The 24649-nt window shown below is 51.3% G+C and overlaps 2 protein-coding genes across 7 annotated transcripts; both read left to right on the plus strand.

Moving 5' to 3' along the window:
• The first annotated feature begins 18 nt into the window (after window positions 1-18).
• Vps9d1 (VPS9 domain containing 1) lies at window positions 19-12925 on the plus strand. Of its 3 annotated transcripts, none has more exons than XM_057753975.1 (15): window positions 19-156; window positions 1437-1512; window positions 3118-3210; window positions 3298-3460; window positions 5396-5507; window positions 5596-5658; window positions 6048-6100; window positions 6200-6287; window positions 6451-6536; window positions 7042-7526; window positions 8189-8318; window positions 8576-8781; window positions 9067-9163; window positions 10438-10542; window positions 11037-12925. In XM_057753975.1, the coding sequence occupies exons 1-15, from the start codon at window positions 58-60 to the stop codon at window positions 11128-11130; spliced, it is 1950 nt and encodes a 649-aa protein (XP_057609958.1). In that variant the 5' UTR covers window positions 19-57; the 3' UTR covers window positions 11131-12925. The 3 variants fall into 3 exon arrangements, 2 of the variants coding, with proteins under 2 accessions (XP_057609958.1, XP_057609959.1); XM_057753976.1 differs by having other exon boundaries at window positions 3121-3210; XR_009055748.1 differs by lacking the exon at window positions 11037-12925 and having other exon boundaries at window positions 8576-8806; window positions 10438-10453.
• A 7635-nt stretch (window positions 12926-20560) lies between these two features.
• On the plus strand, window positions 20561-24626 carry Spata2l (spermatogenesis associated 2 like). 4 transcript variants are annotated; one of them, XM_057753554.1, is made up of 3 exons: window positions 20561-20642; window positions 21008-21311; window positions 22678-24626. In XM_057753554.1, the coding sequence occupies exons 2-3, from the start codon at window positions 21009-21011 to the stop codon at window positions 23653-23655; spliced, it is 1281 nt and encodes a 426-aa protein (XP_057609537.1). In that variant the 5' UTR covers window positions 20561-20642; window position 21008; the 3' UTR covers window positions 23656-24626. The 4 variants fall into 4 exon arrangements, with proteins under 4 accessions (XP_057609537.1, XP_057609539.1, XP_057609540.1 ...); XM_057753556.1 differs by having other exon boundaries at window positions 22711-24626; XM_057753557.1 differs by having other exon boundaries at window positions 22816-24626.
• Window positions 24627-24649: the final 23 nt, after the last annotated feature.

Raw genomic sequence — 24649 nt, forward strand, 5'->3', positions numbered from 1 at the left:
TCCGGTTTGGAGGCGCCGGCCCCGCCCCTGTGGCCGCGGCCTCCCCCGCCCGGCGCCATGGCCGCTGCGGCCGGGGACGGCGCGGCGAAGCCACTGCAAAGCGCCATGAAACTGGCCAACAGGGCTATCGAGCTAGACACCGGCAACCGGCCCCGGGTGAGGCTGGGAGGGGCGCGGCGGCAGCTCCGGGAGGCACCGTCCGTGGTGGGCGAGGGCGGGCGTGTGAGTGGGGATCGTGCTTCCGACGCGCGCGACAGCATTGGGACCCCACCCGGAGGCTCTCGGTGGGGCGGCTGTGGGCGCTCTGCGGGCACCTCGGACATCTCAAATAGCATTTGGTCTCAGGTTTATTTGTTCAATGAGTCGGTGAAATAGAGTCGAGGTTCTCTTTGCAAATGACCTGTGAAGCAGCCCTCCAGGATGGAGATGACAGACGTGTGTGTGTGTGTGTGTGTGTGTGTGTGTGTGTGTGTGTGTGTGTTCTTGACGGAGGCTGCGTAGACTTAATCTAGAAAAGACTGGCTTTTGGCTCATTCATTATGCAGCTGTCTGTTTGCAGTTGCTTTCAAAGGTCATTTGTAAAGAAACGCAGGCACAGAAGGGGTGTGGCCTGCCACTGAGAATGAATGCTAATTAAAGGATGGCAACCAGGTGGAAGAGCCGGCCAGGCCACCCTGAGCTACCCTTGGAGAGGAAGAATCAGTGTTCGTCCAGTTCCCCAAGTTGGTTTTCTAGGGCATCAGGTACTCCCACAAGACCAAAATCCTGCCTGAAATCCCTTTTATCCTAATCTCTGAAGTGTTGAGTTAATGAAAGACGGGTAATTTGACAATGGATAAAACAAAACACATACATACCGGAGTACATTCTGTCCTGGGCTGTCACAGAGCTCAGGACAGGGGTCACACAGTTAAAACCTGCAGCTCTGGAGTCCGAAAAACATTGTTTCTCACAGCCTAAGCCAGAAAGTGAGATTGAGCGACAAGCCCAATTCTCTCCTTAGACTTTCAGGAAATATTTTTCATAAGACATGGAAAGGCTACTGGTCTTTGAGTTACAAGGAAGGGGACTTTGCGGTACAGAGTGGAAAACAGTGTCTCTGCTGAGGCTGCTTTCCCAGGCCTCAGGACTGATGCCCCGTTCCTACAGGTGCTTCAGAGCAAGGTTGTGAAGGAGAGATGTGGCCAGCTGGGAACTCTCTAGTGCAGAAGTTGTAGGGAGAAATTCCTGATTTTGTTCTCAGACAGAAATATTTTTTCCTTCAAGTCTAGACAGTGGGGGTACCGTCTCTTCCTAGATAGATCATCACTGATGTCTAGAAGTCTCTCAAAAATGAGCAGGCGCTCTTGATACTGTTTCCTCCATCCACCTGGCAGGCATGACGTCGGCACTTCCCTCTGCTAGCCTGACCCCTGCCATTCTCTTCCCTGACACAGGAGGCATACGTGGAATACCTGAGAAGCATCCACTACATCTCCCAGGCGTTGCTGGAAGATGTGGAAAACACTACAGGTATGCTTGCGGACTTGCTTCTTCTCGTGATGGCAACATCGTGGACATCTTAGCCCTTGATGGTCCCCAGAGCTGGAGGTCTCCTGCCTCTTTCCGGCCTGGTCATTATCATTGGTATAGAATATCATAGTGGGGCCGGGCGGTGGTGGCGCACGCCTTTAATCCCAGCACTCGGGAGGCAGAGGCAGGCGGATCTCTGTGAGTTCGAGACCAGCCTGGTCTACAGAGCTAGTTCCAGGACAGGCTCCAAAAGCCACAGAGAAACCCTGTCTCGAAAAGAACAAAAAAAAAAGAATATCATAGTGGAACATGGTGGCACTGGAGAGCAGTATTATGGGTTAAGAGATAGATCATGGATTGAGTCAAGACACGGCCTCAAGGCAGTGAAGGGAGAGCTGCACAGAGTGGGGGCATCACCAGCAGAAGTACATTGAAAGCCCAAGAGAAATAGTTACAGCAGTGCTTTGTACGTATTGGCTGGAAGTGGAATTTGGGGAACCTCCCAGAGCTCTACCCAGCTTTGGGATGAGTAGAGACCTTAGATGTATCTTGAAGCAGAAACCAACCAGACCTGCTAGGGTTGATGGTGAGTTGCCAGCATGAGGGGATGTTCCAAGCAGAGAATGGGCAACTTTATGTGTCAGGGGAGACACCATGAATTGCTCTGTGAGGCTGGAATCTAGTTCGGTTGGTAGAGCGTGCTTTCCTAGCCTACATGAAGCCCTGCCGTTGGTCCCTGGCACTGAGTAAACTAATGTGGTAGTGCAAGTCTGAAATCTTAGCCTTGAGGAGATTCAAGAGTTCAAGGTCATCCTCAGCTACTAGGAAGTTTGAGGCCAGCCTAGGCTACAGGAGACCCTGTCTCGAATTTTAAAAACTTAGAGAATTCCACTGTGAGCATATATAAAGTCTGAGATACAAGCAACGCTCTAGACATAGGAACACAGTTAGGGAGAGCTAGTGGAGAACAAGCGAGCTCAGCTGAGCCCTGACACGTCAAAGACTGCGGCATCTTGACTAGCAGGAGGAACCTTAAGGGAGTAATGTCCCAGAGGATAGAAAAAAAAATCGAATGATTTGCTATCCTTTACAAAGTAGGGCTGCGTAAGGACAATATAGGGGAATCTGGATGCTGAGATGGAGGTAGAATGAGGAGAAGGTGGAGTTTATGAGGAGCTTGTTGTAAGGGGGAACAGGAGATTGGGTCCAGAAGCTGAGCGGTCTTGGCAAAGTATAAGGAAAAGATGCACCTACTGATAGAAGCAGGCCCATGGAGGGAAGGGAGCAGCGCAGACACCCGAGGGTCAGGGGTGGGAGGAGGAAGAGCTCACGGCCACACCCGCGGGAGGGTCAGTCTGGTACAGGCAGCTAGTAGGTGGTGGGCCAAGAGAGTCTGTAGCACCCATTTCTCTGTTCAGTAGCCATGAGTGCTACCTGGCCATCTCCAGAAGGCAAGCAAGAGTCAGTCTGGTGCTTGGCTGCCAATCATGTGTGTATACTGTCTTGAACTGTGATGAGATGAATAAGGGTGAACTTGCCTAACTTACAGTTCCTTGTTCTTAGCAAGGATATGAGTCATAATCAGCCCCCATGTTCCTTCCCTAGAAGGTGGGGAAACAGTTCTTCCTGAGACCTCAAAGATGCTGAAACTAGCTGAACAGTGTCTGGAACGGGCCCAGTCAACAGCTACCAAACTTGGTGGGTACTCAAAGAAGGGGCCTCTTGATACCGGCTTTGTGGGATGATCCCTAGCCTGCTGACCAGGGTTCTCTACATGGCTTGCAGGGAGAATATGCCTGAAGCCAGCTGTACCTGTGGCTCCCCCCATGCCCTTGCCCACCAGCCGACACCGCCGAGTGTGTTCAGACGAGGGAGGGAAACTCTCCCCGTTCCTGCCTCCTGAGATCTTCCAGAAGCTGCAGGTGGCAGAATCACAGAACTCTAAGAAGTAAGATTGTCAGGATGGGAGGTGTGCTAAAGCTGTGGATGGGGCTGGAAGCCGAACAAAGTGAGCTTCCCTTGGGGTAGTTAGTTAAAGTGGTTCCCAGGGTAGACACACCTTTGCCTGACAGGAGCAAATGCAAATTCCATTAGGATGCAAATTCATCCTTCAAAAGTTAGTGGCAGGCCGGGCGGTGGTGGCGCACGCCTTTAATCCCAGCACTTGGGAGGCAGAGGCAGGCGGATCTCTGTGAGTTCGAGACCAGCCTGGTCTACAAGAGCTAGTTCCAGGACAGGCTCCAAAACCACAGAGAAACCCTGTCTCGAAAAACCAAAAAAAAAAAAAAAAAAAAAAAAAAAAAAAAAAAAAAAGTTAGTGGCAAACAAAGATAGCCACATAGAAACAGAAATGATGAGATAATAGTTACAGAACAGACCCATGAAGATTTCAGATGGTTATCAGGCACGGTTCAAACAACCCTGAGCTTTGTTTAGAAATACAAAACCAAGTTTGAAAGCACCTGAACAAGAAACTCTAAAGTCAGAGCCAGCAAAATAAAAACAAAAAACAAAAAACAGAAACAAAAACAAACTTAGTTACAGTATCTAACGCCCTCTTCTTGCCTCCTTGAGCACCAGGCACACGCATGGTAAAAGGTACACATACATGCAGGCAAAAGACCCATACACATAAAAACAAAATAATAATAATAATAAGTAAATACTAGATAGTTGAGAATGTAACTTCATGCTAGAGTGCGTCCCTAGCGTACATGAAGCCCTGAATTTGATTCCTATTATTGCCTGTTATCCCAGTTTGCAAGAGATGGAATCAGGAGATCATAGGTTCAAGTCTACCCTATTGAGTTTGTGGCTAGCCTGGCCAGGGGAGGTAGCATATGCCTGTAATCCCAGAACTTTGTAGTTGAAGGGAGGAAAATCATGAGGTCAGGGCTGCCTTAAAAGGCAGTGTTAGCACATGCCTATGCCCAGCACTCAGCACACAGAGCAGACAAATCTCTGTGAGTTCAAGGCCAGCCTGGACTACAGAGTAAGTTCCAGAACAGTCAAGGCTACACAGAGAAACTCTGCCTCTAAAAAACTAACAAATAAATAAATAAATGTGTACAGGTTTGTAATAACAGAATAGAGACACAGATGAAGAGAGAAAAAAAATAAGCAAAGATAAAATCCAGATGTCACAGGAACAAGACATAAAATAGGAAAGACAGAAGGTCTAGCACGTTTTTTTAAGTTCTAGAAAGAGGAGAAAGATAGCGGGGTGGGGGGCATTGTTTGAAAATATAACAGCAGAGAATTTTCTACACTAATGAAAGATACCAAGCCACAGATGCAGAAACTCAGTGAACCCAACTTAGATGAATCACGCCCCTCTTACTACGTGTCCTAGAGGTACCTTTACCCGCCAGGTTCCTCAGGCCCCACCTGTCTTTGTGTGCAGCTTCATCCCTGGGGTGGATACAGTCGTCAGCTTCAGAATGGAGTCTTTTCCCCTCAGTCTCCTCCACACCGTTTGTCAGCTAACGCTGAGAGCAGAGAGGTGTGTGACTGCTGCAGTTTATGACTGAATAGACACAGCTCTCCCTTCAGTGGGTTGCAAATGAATCTTGCTGTTGGGAACCCTATAGTAACTTCCAGGAGTTCCACGTTGTTGCCACAGATGTAACCGATTTTCCTAAAAGTCCGAATGTCCTGCTTCTCTTGAGAAGCCCCTAGTTCTAGCATTACCAGCACCCATGTTTGGGCAACAGATCTCTAGCTTGCCCCCGACCCTCCCCGCTGCATTTCTTCCTGCTTCATCACCATCTTCTTTCATCTTGGTCTTAGAACGAGGTCAAGAGGGGTGTGAGGATGGTTGCTCAGGTCACTAGAACACTCCTGGACTTCCTGTGCATGGACAGCAGCTTGTCACTGTTTTTAGGGAGCTAACGCCACTGGAAAAGGCCTCCTTACAGAACCAGAAGCTAAGGGCCACATACGAGGCCCGAATGGCCCGTCTGGACCCCAGTCAGGCCATGCAGAAGACATCACTGGTGAGCAAGGCCCAGAGAGGAGTTGGGCTGCTCAGGGAAGGATCAAGGCGCTGAGGAACTGGGATTTATTTCCTCCTCCTTGCCTTAGACCCTGTCTCTACAGCGGCAGATGATGGAGAATCTGGTTATCGCCAAAGCAAGAGAGGAGACGGCATCCTTAAGGAGAGATGAGAGTGAGGTCTTGAGCTGAGGGTGGAGAAGGGGCAGAATAGGGAGAAGGAGCCAGGTGCCAGGTAAGTGTGGGACTGTGAGCCTTCCCAGCAGTGAAGGAGATTAACCCAGGCTTTGCATTCCTGGCCTGCCCAGCACTACTGCTGTCCACCTTCCAGCCTGCCTTCCTGGAAACAGCCCCTTCCTGAACTAATGGCTGTTCTCCTGGCCTTGTCCAGCACTCATCTCTAGAGGGCAGAGGCAGCCTTACCTACCTGGACCCTTGGGACATCAAGGGTATTGTAGGAGTATGGAGTGGGTGAGGCACAGGGCAAGGGTGGAGGCCCACTCAGGTCAGACACTACTGGCCCCTTGACTCTGTTACCCCAGCTCCAGCGGAAGATGGAGGAGCGCCGCCTGCGTCTTCAGGAGGCAGCCAACAGGTGCATCCCCTTCCTGTCTCATAGGCATTCTGGGAGGCCTGGAAAGGGCTTCCTGAGCCCATAGGTCCATCCCTGTTCCCAGCTTGTCTTCCTCCTCAGGAGGTTCTGCAGTCAAGTTGCTCTGACCCCAGAGGAGCGGGAGCAGCGCGCCCTCTATGCTGCCATCCTGGAGTATGAGCAAGACCATGTGAGTACCACTGGTCCATGTGGAGGAATGGCAGAACTGGGATCACGTGGACCTATAGGAGTCGGTTCCTTCCCACACCCCAGGGCAACCCCACCCAGTCCTTACAGGGCATCCCATTGTGGAGATCCGACTGTGCTTTCCTCCAAGGTCCTCTGTCCTGCAGGACTGGCCAAAGCACTGGAGAGCCAAGCTTAAGCGGAGCCCAGGGGACCTGTCAGTAGTAACCAGCCTGGTCTCCCACTTGCTCAGGTATTCACAGAGCCCATCCCCCAGCCAGTGGTTCTTCCTGCTAGATAATGGGGAAAGAGTTAGAAAGGAGATTAGTTAGAAAGGCTAGGCTATGGAGACCTGGGGGGGTGAGGGGCTCCTGGAGAAGGGCCTTTTGTGCTGATAGGTTTTTGTTGGCTTCCATTCACTTCTCTAGATTGGGTGGATCACACTTACGATATGCACTAATAGGAGATAGCAGAGATGTTACCTCTCTGAAATCTTTCATAGTGTGACGGTTTTTGTATAGGTGATTCCACAGATGAGGGCATAACGCCCAGGTGACTGAGGTCAGTTAATAGGAATTGAACTCAGATTTCTAAGCTTAAGGCTAAAAAGTAGACTGAGGCCCTGCCCGGCTTTGAGGGTGGCTGCTATGGTACTCACTTGTTTGCTGGAGATGAGAAAAATGGGTGGGTATAAAAAATGCCTACCTGGGTAGACTCTTCAGGGCCCAAATGCATCCTTCCCGCTCTTCTCCTTGCAGCCTTCCTGATCACCCAATCTCCCAGCTCCTGAAGAAGCTCCAGTGTGCAGTATACAGTGCATTGTACCCTATTGTGAGCCGGGCCGCTATCAGTGCTGCGCCTGCGCCAGGCTGCTGCTCTCTACCCCCAGAAGCCAACGGCCTCCTGGCTCCTGGGAGCCGGCGACTTCGATCCTCCCAGAGCCTCTACTGCATGCTGTCGCCTTCAGAACCCAGTGTAGCCCCAAGACCTCTGGATGGACCTCCTTCCACACCTTCTGCCCCCACACTCCACTCAGGCTCTCTGGACAGAGAGGCAGACGGCAGCCCAGCAGGGCCTTCCTCACCCCTGGTGGAGGCTTCATCCCACTTGCCAGACAAGGACAGCTCCTTTGAGGACCTGGAGCAGTTTGTGGCTGTATCTGAGCCACACACTCCGGGAGCAAAGAGGGAGCCCTTGCTGGAATGCCTGAAGAACACAGTGAAGGACATTCACAATGCTATCGGTGAGCGTGCAGGGCACCAACCAGGAGCCGCTCCAGTTGCATCTACCAGCCCTCAAGTGCAACTTACTGCCCTGGACAGCAAAGACCTATGTCCACCCACACCCCATAGGAGCAAGCATTCAGCCCAGAAGGGCAGGCCCTAATCTACCCCAGTCCCTCAGGTAGTGGGTGGAGCTGATATGGGAGTCAGAGAAGTGGTGCCTATCACAGCCTTAGATCACAAGGTGGCCTGGCCATGCTTGCCCCAAGGCTTCTAGACATCTATGAACCAGTGAGGAAGGCTCAACAGCCTGGGTTCTTACTCAGTACTCTAAAGTTCCTGGGATTCCTGTAGACTTGGGAGCCAGTCCTTTTCACAAAGGGGCCATCATCCCCTCTCTTCAGCAAACTCTTTAGCCACGTGGGAGCTGTGTGTGACCAAGTCAGCCCCAAGAAAGAAGGGCTAAGACCCAGCCCCAGGCCATATGCCACATAGGATAGACAGGGATGGGTATGGGAGGGCGAACAAGTAGAATAACCAAGTGGAACAACCCCAGCAAGCCTAGATGCTACAGCTCAGTTGACAGGATCTGGGGAGCGGAGCGCCTTGAGTCTGAACTTACAGCATCTAGAGAGGGGCAGGTAATAGCACATTTCCATATTCCCAACTCTGCTTCTGGCAGATAGACTGCTCTCGCTGACTCTTTTGGCCTTCGAAAGCCTGAATACAGCCACCTCCAAAGACCGCTGCCTGGCCTGCATCGAGGAGCCCTTCTTCTCTCCACTGTGGCCCCTGCTGCTAGCCCTCTACAGGTATTGCCTCCAGCCAGCTCCCCAACCCCGTGAGCTGGAGTCTCCACCCCAGTGTCTCAGTGGCTGTCTGATCCTGAGGCTATCCTCAGGTGTTAAAAGTTTGGAGGTGGCTGTACCCACCTCCCTGTTTAGTAACCATTTTTTTCAAATACCTGAGCAGCTCTCATAGGACTGAGCTCCAGAGATCCTCAGCCACAACCCTGCTTGTCTCTGGAACAGTGTCTCCATGCTTACTGAGCCTGGCCTCTCTGCTTTAGGAGTGTGTACCGTACCCAGGAGGCTGCTGTGAACAGGAGCATGGAGCTGTACAGGAATGCACCCCCTACAGCCCTTGGCATCCCTGCCAAGCTCCTCCCACGTGCCCCTGAGGCTCAAGCCTCCACCTACCCCTACCGCACTGCGGCCCAGGAACTGGGGCTGCTAGTTTTGGAGAGCTGCCCCCAGAAGAAGCTGGAGTGCATCGGTGCGGGGATCTGAGGGGCCCAGAGGTTTGAGAGGTGGAAGATGGGGCTGTACCTTCCCTGCTAGCCTACAGGCCTGTCACTAGGCAAATACGGGGCAGTGACCTTCAGCTTTCTCCAGTCCTGCATTATTAGGAGAGATTGGGCAATACCAGGAGACCCCTTGATATAGGAAACAGCGTAGTCTCCCTCACACCAGGCCTTTCAAGTCCTCCCGCCCTTGCTAACTCCTCCTCTTTCACCTACCACCACATCACACCCCACTGAAGCCATTTTCTGTGCCACAGTGCGGACTCTTCGGGTCATCTGCATCTGTGCGGAGGACTACTGCCGTGCCCCAGAGGCCAGGCCTGAGGCTGGGTCCCAGCCCCCTGCTGCCGCCATGTGAGTCCAGTACTAGTTTATGTCCCTGCCCTGTAGGTGGCCCTGCTTCCCTCAGCAGCCCCAGATGCCATCATCACAGAATAAAGCTCATTCCTGCCAGAGACCCCGGGCTGAGACAGGGCAAGGAAAAGGGCTCCCACCCCGCAACCATGTGCTTCAGTCCATCTGGACAGGCTGCTCTTGCAGTGCCCGCTGCCTAGGCCAAGGGATCCCAGGGATCCTGAACCCTGGTTAATCTGGTGAGACCTAGAGCTGCTCTTTGAGAAAGGCCTGCCTGGTCCCCAGGTGCATACTTAGAGGGGAGCAGGGAAGGAACACTTTCAAAGTGAGGCCCCTTTCCTGCACTGATCTAGCACATGCAAGATGGGGCAGGTTCTTCCCACCCATGTCACACAGCCTTGGGTTCTGGGATGCTTGAGCCTGCCTTCAGCTCTGCTCAGTGCAGCTATAACTGCATCCTCTGACCTAGAGTCAATGTCCCCCACGCCTCTTACTGAGCTCTGACCTTTGCCACACCTTGTCCCAAGGGCAAGGATCAGCCTTGACACCAATCATTGCAGCGAGGGACTGTTACCCTGGCCTGCACCCGGGGTCCCACAAGTAAATATCAGAATCAAGGATGAGGTCCCCCATGAGGAGCTCCACCCGAGGAAAAGAAGGGCAGACACTTCTCTCCCACTCTAAGGTCGGGTTACTGTTCCATCCTCACCACAGAGCCAGCCTGCCTGCCCTGCCCTTGTTACCAATTTATAAAAGAGCTCCCAGGCTAAATGTTTGCCAATCACAACCTTGATGTTTGCCAAGCCACCCCCAACGTGGGACCATCTTGTCCCTGTAGGTGGCAGGACAATGAGCAGGTACAGGTGGTGTGGGGAGCCTCCCTGACCCATGGGAAAGTAGTCAGACCCAAGCCATAGCCTCAGGTTCCAGCTGCCTCCTTGCTTTTTGTTCGCCATGTTCTTCCAAGAGGCTCTTCATGTGTCCCTAACTAGTGTACTGAGACACCTCCTGAGGGCAGAAAGGGCCTACTGCAGAGGTGATTCTCTTGTCCAGTCTTGCCATTTGCTCCTAACTCCTAAAAGCTTGTGAGACCACAGCCAACTAGGAAATCAGAAGAGGCTGTAGTGAGTCCCTCCATCGGTCCTGGTATTGGGGCCAGGAGGTCTCCTGCGCTGTTTGGGGGGAGTACAGGAATTGTAGTCAATCTGGCCAGGCTTCAGAAAGCCAAGGCGAGTGTCCCTAGGCCCACTGACCTCTTTGCTTTTGCCCAGCAGTGGTGCTGATGACCTGCTGCCCATCCTGTCCTTTGTGGTGCTGAGGAGTGGCCTCCCCCAACTGGTGTCAGAGTGCGCCGCCCTGGAGGAGTTCATTCATGAAGGGTAGGAAGAAGCCCCAGGCTAGTAGGTGATTAGGAAACAGACATGCACTCCCCAGGGTGGGGAAGGGTGTCCCCAGGTATGAGTGGAGCTGGGCAAGGGGGAACAAGGGAACTTTACCCCCAGATCTGAAGCAGTGGCTATGACAGGCTGTAGGAGCTGCAAAGCAGGCCAGTAGCCCTACCACTACTTTTGGCCAGCTCTCTGAGATCCACCCTTGCATAGGGCACTCATGTGAGCATGTTCCATAGCCTTCAGAAGACCCTAGACAGGAAGTGAAGGTGATCCCCTGCGTAGCATCTGCCTGGGGAACAGTGTACACTGCAGGGCCATAACAGGCCAGGATTGACAATGAGGAAAGGCCTGCCCTGTCCCAGCTCTCTTAGCTGTGGCCACATCACTGTCCAAGCATATAGGGAATATGTTGCCCTCCAGAGGACTAGGCTGTACATCTGTCCCCTCCAGGTGAATATGTCTCTTTTCCCACTCCCACAAAGGTACTTGATTGGAGAAGAAGGGTACTGCCTGACATCATTGCAGAGTGCCCTGAGCTATGTGGAACTTCTGTCCCGGGGACGACTGGACAAGTAGTGGTGGCTGGACCTCCACAGCTGTACTAGATGTCCGGTTTGGGACCAGCCTGCTGTGGCGGCTCTCTGTCGCTCTTGTCCACCTTCCTAACCGTACATCTATCCTGGAGGCCTGGGGTAGTGCCTCTTCTTCAGCAGGGCTTGGCTAGCAGAGTCAAGCTGGCCTGTCCTGGGCCTGCCTCTCAGACCCCATAGGAGAAATCTGTAGCTGCTGTTCCTTGGGGAGCCTGCAACACTGACAGACCTCCAGTAAACCTGGATGGCGCTGGCCTGGTCATGGACACTAAGCAGCCCCTACTGGGAATCAACACAGAAATGGGCACTGGAAGCCTCTCCAGGGTAGTCTGGTTTTATACCCTTTTAATTTCCTGGAACAGCCAAAGTTTGTGTGAGCTAGTTTCTTGTTAGTCAGTAACAAGAGCTTCACCCTCACCCCAGAGGACTGGGTGTGGGTAGTGTGACCCAGAGGACTGGGTGTAGGTAGTGTGAGGCTGTTTGTGCATCAGGCAGTGACTGCCCTGCTCGCTTCTGCTGGCCCATGCCTGGGATATGAGCCTCCCTCCTACCGAGGCCCAGGACATCCTGTCCTGGGGTTACCTTGGTTGGGGACAGTGAACGTTTAGGACACTGACCAACACATAGTTTATACAGCCTCTCCAACGTCAGAGTCCAAGGGTCAGCACCTTGACTGTTATATGCTCCCAAATGGCTACCAACTCAGCCTAAAATAAAGAGGTCGCTCCAACTAAGTCCATGTGGCTGGCTCATTGACCCTCTCTCTACTGGCCTCCCAGAGATCACAGATGACATATGGTAATGAGGACCACAGCCCACCCCAGACCCTCTCTCTACTGGCCTCCCAGAGATCACAGATGACATGTGGTAATGAGGACCACAGCCCACTCCCAGACCCTCTGCATAGAAGCAGTATCTTCCCAGGACTGTCCCCAGCAAGGAGAGTGTGGACATCATTCTCTAGGCTAGCAAATCTCTGCAGGGGTCATTAGGAGGCCAGGATTCGGTCACTACTGTAGCTCTGAGCCTACAGCAGTCCCTGAAGGTGTCTCAAGGACATTATCTTACAGAAATGCCATGTAGTGTTTCTACTTCCACACGTAGGGACACAGAGATGCCCTAAGAGAATGGAGGCATCCAAGCACAGACATCAACTTCTAGGGAGGCAAGCTGCCCCACCCCGGAAACTGGGGTTGCTGCAAGGAGGTAGGTGGCAGGACATTGAGGGGAGGTTCCAGTCCCAGCCCACCAGAAGTAGGAGTGGGACTGTTGAAGATTCTTGGGGAAAGGCTAGTTGTAACTTATTTATTGGGCATTTTTTGGATGCTCGTGTTCCAAACCTGCAGGTAATGACTTCTTTTGCCCCCACAAAGAAATAGGTAACATCCCTCTCTGAGCCTGGTAGACTGATTCTAGAGTCTATCCTGGGACCATGACACCAAATGCAGATGGTGAGCCCAGGTTGGCCTGAGCAGGGCAACCCAGTTCCTGAAGCACTTGACCTATGAAAGAAGAATGGGAATGGGCCAGAAGCCCCTAGCAGCTTCTTCCCACCAGCATCAGGAATAGACAGGCCAGTGCCAACTTTTGCTTTCTCACACTGGGAGATTTGAACCTCGTGCCCAGCTGCTGGTGAGGCACAGACTTTGTCCCAGCAGTTAAGGCACTTGCTCTCACAAGGGACCAGGTTTCAGTTCCCAACACCTACACAGCAGTTCTCAACCATCTGTAACTCCAGTTTTAGGGACTCCAATGCCCCAATCGGCACTCCCTACATGCAGACAGAACACCCATACACATAAAAAAAATAAAGGTTCAAACAAACAAGAACGTGTGTGTTGTCTGACTTGGGTTCTTGGCACTGATTTGGCTAGAGGCTATGCTCCTGTGACGGATACAGACCTTGGACACTAATATCAGGTAACCGTGGAGCCTTATGAACCTGCTGCAGGCCTTGGCTTGGACAGTGACATCAGTTTCGAAGCCCCACTGCACAGAATCATGGCCACTGGGTTGGTTGTGTTAAGTACATTCTGGTGGGCTGGAGAGATGGCTCAGAGGTTAAGAGCACTGACTGCTCTTCCAGAGGTCCTGAGTTCAATTCCCAGATTGTAATGAGATCTGGTGCCCTCTTCTGGTCAGCAAGGATACAGACAGACAGAACACTATACAGTGCTGAGAGCACCTGTTGGGCTGGGATCAAATCAGATCATATCGCAGCACAACCCTGGGAGGACTACACAGTGCCATTCAGCCTATCATGGCACTAAAAGGAGGCAGATTTGTGTTCAGGTGGCGGGGGTGTGTGTGCATGCATATGTGTGTGTGTGTGTGTTAAAAGTCATTTTTGTTCACAACTGAAACTCAGAATTCAAAATTAACTTTGCCTGTAAATTTCCTATAGATATGTCAGAAAACATTTCAGGCAATGTTCTATTGTTCCAACAGTCCTTATGCAAATGAACCTTTTTAAAAAGGCAATCTCGTGTATCCCAGGATAGCCTCTAGCTTGCTCTATACCAAGGACAGCCTTAAATTTCTGATTCTTCTGCCTCTACCTCCCAATTGATGAGACCCAGGGATTTGCTGCCATGTGGGTTTTATGTAACGTTGAAAGTGGAAGCCAGGGCTTTGTACATGCTAGGCAAGCTCTCTCAAACTAACCCACAGCCCCAGCCTCCCACAGGAACCGTAATGAGCCAGTTGTCACCCAGCTCCTGCTGCCCACAGTGTCACTTGTGAAGACCAAGTCTCCAAGGATCACCTTGTGTCTTCTGAGGCATTGGCTTATTCTAGGCACAGCTTTCTCAGGTTGGTTTAGGCTGAGTTCTCTCAGCACTAATGCTTCCCACTGAGTTTTTCCTTGAGCTCACATACCAGCTGGCCTGGGTTTTCTGGAAAGATTCCAGCTGAACTGGAACACGAATTGTCATACATTGCCCACCACGAGTCTTGCTTTCCTTGGCACGGTGTCGAGCTCCATAGCTGGACCTTGAGGTCCAACTTATTTTCCTGCATCAGCAGTGCCTGGGAGGTGTCTGACCGGGACCCCTTGAGTTCCTCATGCTTCTCACCATTGGGCTTCATGATCTAACTAAACCTGGCTTTGTCCTTGGGGAGTACTAGCTTAGAAAGAGGCCCAGCTCTCGACAGCTCTTCTGTGGCTGAAGAAGGAAAAGGTCTATCTTTTGAGTTACTCCTTCAGCATTTCTTTTTTTTTCGAGACAGGGTTTCTCTGTGGTTTTGGAGCCTGTCCTGGAACTAGCTCTTGTAGACCAGGCTGGTCTCGAACTCACAGAGATCCGCCTGCCTCTGCCTCCCGAGTGCTGGGATTAAAGGCGTGCGCCACCACTGCCCGGCTGTCCTTCAGCATTTCTAAGCCATTGTTCCTCCATAGAGCAGGAGTGAATAGCAATTTTGCTACTAAAAATCCTATATGGTAACAAGAAATAGCCCAAACTAAAAATTACAAAACAGTAACAACTAATATTAGGCTATGCATAAAGGAAAAGAAAAAGACCTGTAAGAAGGTGGCGCCAGGAGCAGACATCAGAAATATGGGGATTTAAGAAAAAAGGGGGGAAAGGCAAGGAGGAACTCACAGGAATAGTGTGCACACAAGTATAAAAAAGGAACTCACAGGAATAGTGTGCACACAAATATAAAAAGGAACTCACAGGAATAGTGTGCACACAAGTATAAAAAGGAACTCACAGGAATAGTGTGCACACAAGTATAAAAAGGAACTCACAGGGCTGGAGAGATTGCTCAGTGGTTAAGAGCATTGCCTGCTCTTCCAAAGGTCCTGAGTTCAATTCCCGGCAACCACTTGGTGGCTCACAACTATCTATCTGTAATGAGGTCTGGTGCCCTCTTCTGGCCTGCAGACATACACACAGTCAGAATATATAGTATACATAATAAATAAATAAAAGAATTTTAAAAAAAAAGGAACTCACAGGAATAGTGTGCACACAAGTATAAAAAGGAACTCACAGGAATAGTGTGCACACAAGTATAAAAAGGAATTCACAGGAATAGTGTGCACACAAGTATAAAAAGGAACTCACAGGAATAGTGTGCACACAAGTATAAAAAGGAACTCACAGGAATAGTGTGCACACAAGTATAAAAAGGCAGGAGCATTCATTGGTGGTAAGAAGATGGGACAGTCAGAGTCAAAGGAACAACATTTGTTTGCTGAAATTCTGCACCGTTTTTGCTGGTGGAAAGAGTTAAAGAGGAGGCCGGGCGGTGGTGGCGCACACCTTTAATCCCAGCACCTGGGAGGCAGAGGCAGGCGGATCTCTGTGAGTTCGAGACCAGCCTGGTCTACAAGAGCTAGTTCCAGGACAAGCTCCAAAAACCACAGAGAAACTCTGTCTCAAAAAACCAAAAAAAAAAAAAAAAAAAAAAAAAGAGTTAAAGAGGGACACTATCAGTTAGTGAACTTCAGCTTCTTTCCCTGAAGAGGGAACTCTGAATCCCAAAACTTGGTCCCCATTAGGAACAGCAATTAAGGGAGAGTTGGATGCAAAGGAACCAGAAAAAAACTCCTAGGTATATCTTTCAGCTTTAGAAAGAAATAAAATCAGTAATAGATAAAAATGGCATAGTTAAAAATTATCGCAAAAAGGCAGAGCTAACACTGGCAATAGGAAAATTAGAACCTAAAGACATATTATCTAGCCAGGTGCACACGCCTTTAATCCCAGCACTTGGGAGGCAGAAGCAGGCGGATCTCTGTGAGTTCGAGGCAAGCCTGGTCTACAGAGTTCCAGGGCAGCCAGAGCTGTTACAAAGAGAAAGCCTGTCTCGAAAAACAAGCAAACAAGATAAATTATCTAATGTCTCTCCTCACTCTGTGACGAGGTTGAGGGTTTTCCTCCTCCTTGTGCTGATTTTGCTCCCCCACCCACAGCTCCAGTTTCCTCTGTTCCTAAAACCTACCTGTCAAGTGCAGTTCTGATAGCCTGGAAATGTGTCATCCCCCGCCCCCACCCGCTGCCTTGCTCCATTTCTTTCTGAGGTTGTTGGGAAGGCTTCTTACCCTGCACACGAGAACTAACTCCTTTTAAGTTGTGGTACAGGTCTCTCAGCTAAGAGCCTTTGTTTTAGCCCAGGAGATGGGAAAAGGCAGGGAAGGATTTTCTGTTTTAGAAATTGTACGCCCATTTCATGTGAGACTCTTAAGGGTCTTAGGCAAGCTTGTGCTCAGTGTGGACCAACGGCTCCTTTTCCATTGTCTCTCCTGGATTCTGTTTCTGGGGAAGCTTTTCTTCCCTCTGACTGGAGGATCTTAGAAAAGCCTTGTCTCACTGGGAGTGAATATTTACTGTGGAAGACCGATTGTTCAGAAAGATATCAGGACCAAGCTATTAGAAATCAACAAAAGAATGTGCCCATAACTTTTAAAATGTTAACCAGAGAAGGCATGTATAGCGATGCTCAACAACAGATCACATATCCTCCTGAGGGTTTAACAGGGGTGGAATAAGTTACCAGATCCTGGAAAAAAAGACAGAGGAACTTTCTAAAATTGGAAGGTAGTCGGGCGGTGGTGGCGCATGCCTTTAATCCCAGCACTAGGGAGGCAGAGGCAGGCGGATCTCTGTGAGTTCAAGACCAGCCTGGTCTACAAGAGCTAGTTCCAGGACAGGCTCCAAAACCAGAGAAACCCTGTCTCAAAAAACCAAAATAAATAAATAAATAAATAAAATTGGAAGGGGCTTGACAAGCCATATCAAGGTTTTATTTCTCACTGGGCAGTGGGGTACACACCTTTAATCCCAGCACTCAGGAGGAAGAGGCAGGAGGATCTCTGTGAATTTGAGACCAGCATTGTCTACAGAGTGAGTTCCAGGACAGCCGACACTACACAGATTTTGCTTTTCTTTTTTTGCAGGCAGCCAATTGCCTGATGGGAGAGAGAGAGAGAGAGAGAGAGAGAGAGAGAGAGAGAGAGAGAGAGAGAGAGAGAGAGAGAGAGAGAGAGAGAGAGAGCAATGCCTACTGTGGATACCTAGAAGACAACCTAACAAGATGGACAAGGAGGTTCCAAAGCATCTGCAGAGGCTATACCTGAAGAGAGGAAGAGAACAGGACGACGGAAATGTCAAGCAGTGCAGAACAAAGTTTTCCTACCAACAATGACTCAGATGAAGAAACCAGTGACTGGGGGAAAACATGGCCAAATCTCAGGGGAAGGGTGTGACTGCAGAGTTGGTGTTTTTGCTGTGCTGTCTCTGTTAAATACATCTGTTCCTGCTGAGACATATTAGGTTTATGGACCTGATCTTCCTGTGCTTCTCTTTGTTAACTGGGAAGAGAATAACATTCCTGTTTATGTCAATGACTGAGATTTGGGTGCCTACACTGATAATCATATTGCTACCTGAGCAGAGACAGTCATAATTTAAGTATTGATGTTCATGCCTTGCATGATGAAATATTAACCATTCAACATTCAAAGCTAGATAAATTATCCTCTTTCACTGCTGCACAAAACTTGGAAAAGATTTTTGGTCATTATCTTTCTGTCTTTAATGGGACTTCTAAACTATGGTCCATAAAAATGTCACTGGGAAGTTTTTGCTGGTTATACTTGACTGAAAATTGATTTGCTACCCCATGTCTGCTTTACAGATTAACTTGCATGCCCTAAATTAAAAAATAAAAGAGACTAAAAAATAAATAAATAAGAGGAAATTGCAGGGAATCATGGAGTTGGCCTGCCTACCTGCCTTGAGATGCATGTGTCATAGGTTTTTCAGGTTAGAGTCCACGGCTCCTGGGGCACAATGTGCCCTCCAGTTCCCGAGAGACTGATGTGCTCCTTCAGGCAGTGAAGGGTTCACGCCACTTTGTGTTTGTTTTGCTGTATGTCCCCTTACTAATCAAGGAAGGATGGATGCTTAGCAGAACAATTGGTCTTAGACATTAATCTAGTGTACCCTGCATAGCTTGTAAACTTCATCGTATCCTGGCAACTACACCCATATTCGTCCGGGCAATTGCCATTATATTCTCTTTCTGATAAAGGTATGAAAAGCCTGATTGCTCTCACTAAAACTGTCACAGCCTCAATCTTGCTATAACCCTGACTTAGTTCCTCACAGCCACACCAGGTGACCTTGGCCCAGTCTGTAAACTTGGACATTTGCAAATAACCAGACCTATAGGTGGTTCATGCCTATAACCTTGCACTCCAGAGGCAGAAGCCAGAGAATCTCAAGTTATAGACCAGCTGAGCTATCCAGAAGGACAATTTAAAGGAGAAAAAAATACTAACCAGTATAAAAGAAAGTAAAAAATAATAACAACCACACCTGCATTGGATTGAGGAAAATCTTCAGACACATGATGGTGTAGGGAAGAGACAGCTGTGGGTGAAGACGCTCGCTTACAGTCCTAGGCAAGATGGATGTGAATGGCCTCGATCTAGCAAACCTGCCTAGGGAAACCAGGGACCACAAAGGCTGTGAAGAGCACAGAGGACGCCAGGCGATGGTGGTGGCGCACACCTTTAATCCCAGCACTTGGGAGGCAGAGGCAGGCGGAACTCTGTGAGATCGAGACCAGCCTGGTCTACAAGAGCTAGTTCCAGGACAGGCTCCAAAGCCACAGAGAAACCCTGTCTCGAAAAAAAAAAAAAAGAGCACAGAGGACATGTGGCGACACTGCTCACTCAGGGAGAGAATGAAAAGGAAGTAGCAATGGATGCAAAACAAATGACCCTAACTTACTGGCTCAAATACATGAGCCATTTATATCGTTCATGTACCTTCCAATGTAGGTAAGGTCCATGAGGAGAGCTCTACCCACCCCTATCGTCAACTATGGCTGTAATTGATGACAAGAAGCTGAGTCAGTCGGACAATGTCTTAGGTCAACGCCGATGGTGAACAGGGACCTCAGCTAAAGAGGTCAGAACGACGTAAGAGTATTCTATGACTGACCTAACAAACCACCACAGAATGGGGGAGTGGGTCTTAAAACAGTTGTACCAGTACAACTCTGAAGGCCACGAATCTATGTCATCAGGGCTGCATCTCCCATAAGAACATTGGCAGAGGGTCCTTCCTGCCTCCACCAGCTCCTACAGGCTTTCAGAATTCCTCGCTTGGAGCCGTAGCCCATCTTTGGCTCCATCTTCATAGAGCTTTCGATATATAAAACTCTTCTTATGAGAACATCAATATTATTACTTTAAGGCTCATCCTAATCCAGAGTAACCTCTTAGTTACAAGTTACAAGCGCACTGGCAGGTGGGCGTTAGCCGCTACAAGGCCTCACCATTAGTTTAACAGAGTTTCTGTTCGTTCTTTGCAATGCTAGAGATCGAACCTAGAGCCCTGCACATACTAGGCAATTGCTCTACCTCTGAGCCCCAGCCCCCAAGGCCTCTCTATTTTGCTGCTAGCTCTCTCATCATACAGTGTTGGGGTCCAGGAGTGTCTTGAAACAAGACAAGCGTGGAAACTTTATGATGTGGTCAAGGAAGTTAAACAATGTCACTGTGGGTTGAACAACCTTAAAAGCCAACCAATGGCCAGGCAGTGGTGGCACACACCTTTAATCACAGCAAAAAGTACAGTGATGGCCTGCAGGGTGTCTGAGGAGAGCTGCCTACTTATCTTCATTTTCCAAGTCCTTCGAATCTGAGGAATTTTACAAGAAAGTAGACACCTTCCCCATGCTGGGTTCTATCTCATCAAACTTGGCCTAGGTTTGGTGACCTGGTGTATATATAATACAGGTCACTAAGATATACCCAGTGGAACCTCACCAGGTTGAGGAGCAGGCTGGACTCCGGTTCTTCAAGCCAACCCGCAGAAATAGCCAAATACTGGCAAGGCGGGGCCTGACTTGGCTGATGGATCATGGACCAAAGGAGCTCAAAGATATGTATTTAAGTGCAATTTATTTTATTTTTATTATTATTATTATTATTTTTTTTTTGGTTTTTCGAGCCAGGGTTTCTCTGTGGCTTTGGAGCCTGTCCTGGAACTAGCTCTGTAGACCAGGCTGGTCTCGAACTCACAGAGATCCGCCTGCCTCTGCCTCCCGAGTGCTGGGATTAAAGGCGTGCGCCACCACGCCCGGCTTTAAGTGCAATTTAAAACCGGGGGTGGTGGAGGATTGCTCAGTGGGTAAGAGCAACTTACCTGGCAGCTCACACCCAGTGCGTCGTAACCACTCCCCCCGCCCGGAACTAGGTGATTAACGACCCCGGACTAGTAGAAAGACTAGGGACTTAGAAACTGAATTTCAGAGGACCTACCTCAAAAGGTGAGCGGCCAAGGCGGGCCATCCCTTGCTTCGGCCAGGCCACGCCCACACCGCCACCGGCCCACTTAACCAAAAGGGTGGCACCCGATCCCAGCCTCGCCCCCCGACGTCACGACCAAGGCCAAGGGGCGGGCTCGACTCTCAGCAGAAGCGAGAGGCTAGACCCTGGCCCAAGTGGAGCTCTCTAGGACCGCTGGGGACTAGCAGGTAGCACCGCCGCCGCCCGCGGGGTCTACAGTATGGTCGGTCAGTGGGAAAGGGGCTCTGGTGGCCAGAGGCTCAGCAGGCGGGAGCGGGTATCCTCTGGAGGAGGGTGCTGTTAACACGAGGGCGCTCAGCAAGCCGGGCTGAAGGTTTCCTGGGGAGGGGAAGCTAGAGATGCCCTCGTCACCCAGGTGTCGGCATCCACGTCTCCTGGCCGAAAGGGACCATAGATTCCGAGACTCGCTAAGCTGGCAAGGGCTCTGTTTCCAGGTTGGAGGGGGCCCTGGGGTTGCTGGGTGCGGGCTCGGGAGTCACATAGCTGAGGCGACATGGTCTCTAGTTTGACACCTCGTTCTGCGCTCGGTCAGGATGGGCAGCAGTTCGCTATCAGAGGACTATCGCCTGTGCCTGGAGCGCGAGCTGCGGCGGGGCCGCGCGGATGTCTGCGGCGACCCCTCGCTGCGCGCGGTGCTCTGGCAGATCCTGGTGGAGGACTTTGACCTGCACGGGGCGCTACAGGACGACGCGCTGGCGCTGTTCACTGATGGCCTGTGGGGCCGTGCTGACCTGGCACCTGCCCTACGCGATCTGGCCCGCGCCTTCGAACTCCTGGAGCTGGCTGCCGTGCACCTGTACCTGCTGCCCTGGAGAAAGGAGTTCACCACCATCAAGGTATGGTTTGGTGATGTTCCTCCACTCTCTTCCTTGTCCAGGCTGTTGGGGGATGCAGGTCCTCTACAGGGGAAAGTTCCGTGCTGAGGGGCTGTGGGCATATTGGGATGCATGTCCACCAGGGAGTCATTCACCTAAAACTCGCATCGCTGTCCTTAAAGTGGCCTCACTGTCCTGGTTGCTATGGAAATTCTAGGATAGCCGTGGGTGGGAGGGTGAAGGAGGCACTTCATGTCCTGTGGTCATCCTAACTCCTCAAGGATGTGGACTCATCTGTTCAATGGAGGCCGGGGACTAGAGCATGGACCTTGTTCCTGCCTGGGTCCAGGCTAGGTGACCAGGTCCAGGGCTGACCTGTTTCTTCAGTCAGCTGATGGACCACCAAGTGGGGGCAGGGCTGCTCTGAGCTAATTTTGAGTGGGAAGGCAATGACGTCAGTGAGCACGTGGGCGAGGTAAACCTCCACTGGTTGTCATGGCAGCGTCTCCCCCTCCACACTCCTTTCTCTTCCTATCCCATCAGCTGCTGGTGGTGACAGGGTCACCTGAGATCTTGGAACTTTTCATTCATCCTTTCAGACTAGAGGCCCACCCACCAGTCCTTTGAGGACAAAGGCAGAAGGAGCTTGGCCTTGAAATAAGCTGGTGCGGGCTGAGTCTGCCCACTGTGGGCTCTAGCTAAGTTACCTACTCCCACTGTGCCCCTTTCCTTCTAAGAGGCCATGGCAACAGTCAAGGGGCAAAGCCCTGAGAAGGACGTTGTGGCCAGTGCAACTTATGTGTCCCCAGCCTCTTCTTAAAGGGTCCATGCAGGGAAGTGCTCCAAGGACGCCTAGAGCTGTAGACTTCCACATTTGGAAAAGACCCAAAGTTACCCTGATGCTTTGCTTTCACATGGAGCTTTGCTCTCGAAAGCACACTCCCATGTGTTAGCGTGGTCCTCTCCCCCTGCTGCCCTTCAGACTGGAAGACTACACAGCAAGGGGGTGAGAGCAAAACACCTGGTCTGAGAGCAAGAGCTCTCCATGGTTCATAGCGGGGAGGCTGACAAAAATAAGGGTCAGAATAGAATTTAAGAGGCTACCTGACAACTGGTTGTGGTGGGATATTCCTGTAGGCTGAGGCAGCAGGATGGTAAGATCAGGGTCTAGCTGTTGAGAAAGAGAGAGAGAGCGAGCGCTAAAGGGCTAGGGATGTGGCTCCAGTGTAAAGTGTTTGCTTAGCATACACAAGGCTTTAGGTTCTCCCCTGTGGGGGTCGGGGGGGGGGAGTCAAAGCTCACGCCAGACAGATGAGAACATCTCTGGGGGTGAGCAAACTTCTGAAGGGGACCAAGGTCAAGGCAGTACCAAGCCCCTCCCTTACAGACCTTCTCGGGGGGCTATGTGCATGTGCTGAAGGGCGTACTCTCTGAGGAGCTCCTGACCCGAAGCTTCCAGAAGATGGGCTACGTGCGCAGGGACAACCACCGCCTAATGGTGACCACCCCACCCCCTGCCTGCCAGCTGGTTCAGGTGGCCCTAGGCTGCTTCGCTCTTCGGCTGGAGTGTGAGATCCTAAGTGAGGTGCTGACCCAGCTGGGCACAAGTGTGCTTCCGGCTGAGGAGCTGCTCCGAGCACGACGGGCTAGTGGGGATGTTGCCTCCTGTGTGGCCTGGCTGCAGCAGCGGCTGGCCCAGGATGAGGAGCCGCCACCCCTGCCCCCCAGGGGCACACCTGCGTCTTATGGGACCCCGGTGGACCTGTATCAAGACCTGCAGGAGGACGAGAGCTCAGAGGCCAGTCTGTATGGTGAGCCCTCTCCGGGGCTGGACTCACCCCCAATGGAACTGGCATATAGGCCACCACTCTGGGAGCAGAGTGCCAAACTGTGGGGTTCTGGGGGCCAGCCCTGGGAGCCCCCAGCTGATGATCTGCATCGAGCCAACAGCCCACCATATGGGGCCCTGGAAGAGGAGCTGGAGCCAGAACCCTCTGCTTTCTCCTTCCTCTCTCTGCGCCGTGAGCTGAGTCGCTCGGGGGACTTAGCTACCCCTGATGCCCCTGGGAGTCCTGGGCAGGCCAGCCCCCGACACAGGCAGGCAGAAGGAGCACCAGCCTCAGCCTATGGGCCTGCGGTTGAGCCTCTAAGCTACCAGGCGCACAGCTGCTTGAGCCCTGGTAACCTGCCCACTCTCTGCTGTGACACCTGCCGCCAGTTACACGCTACCCACTGCACGGCCCTATCAGCCTGCCGCCCAAGTCATTCACTGCGCATACTTCTCGGTGACAACCAGAGACGCCTGTGGCTGCAACGAGCACAGGTGGATACCCTGATCTATGACAGTCCTGCGGCCCATCCCTAGGCCCAGAAGGACCCCAACACAAGGGTTTGGGGAGACAGTTTCCATGGTGCTTCTTTTGGGAAAGGGCCTAGGCCAGTGGCTGCCCTGGCCCTCCTATTCCCCAGGGGAGTTCAGTACCTACAGTTGGAATGTTCTTGCGTGGGGCTGTATCAGGCCCTTCACTGACTTGCCCGCCCCGCATTTCAGTCCTGTCTACTGCAGGCCCTGAGCTGAATCAACAAGATCTTTCCCTCTTGTTCCTACCCTTATGCCCAGATGTGCTGGGTAGAGAAGTCCAGGTTGTCCATGTTACAGTACCCAAACTCCAAGAAGGACCCCACCCTGCTCTCTACCTGCTCCCTGCAGGCTATGGTTCAGGATATGTCCCTTTCTCCGTGTGCTGAGAAATCTTCACCCAGGGGCTTGCTCAAGAGCCTGTAGACACCTTAAGTTAGATTTGGGCCATGTGGGAGGTTCTGACAGGGCATAAGTCACTTAGCTGAGAGGCCCCCTGCTAACCCCTGCTGGAAGGAGCCTTGCAAAAAAACGGGCAACGGGAGAAGCTCTTACCCCCCCCCCCATCCAGCAGAAATGGTTCTCAGCAACCAGCTGTCTACCAGCCAAAGACGGGGTGAACATTACAGGCCACCTGTTGGGCTACTGCCAAAAAGCATTTCACTGCCCCATGTAGCTCCTTGAAGGCACACAGATAACCAGGAAGAAAGAAGTCACACCCTCTTTTCCCTTGGCGATAGCCCAGGACCCCCCACTGGGCTCCCTATACCAAGAATCCACAGGACAGTGATGATGAAGGGCTGGGCTTTCGTCAACCCCGAGGAAGACCGGGGGCAGCATTGCTGTTCTGAACACCTCCTCTACTGGCACCCCTCGGCCATGGCTGTTCCTACTCCTCACTCCCAGCCCCTAAGAGGACACTGTCCATGCTGCATGGATCAAAACCCCAGAGTACATTAAAGGATTGTGAAACTGTCTATTGTAAAAGCTTTTTATCTCT

The sequence above is a fragment of the Chionomys nivalis genome, chromosome 21 (genome assembly GCF_950005125.1).
Source record: "Chionomys nivalis chromosome 21, mChiNiv1.1, whole genome shotgun sequence".
Taxonomy (NCBI): Eukaryota; Metazoa; Chordata; class Mammalia; order Rodentia; family Cricetidae; genus Chionomys; species Chionomys nivalis.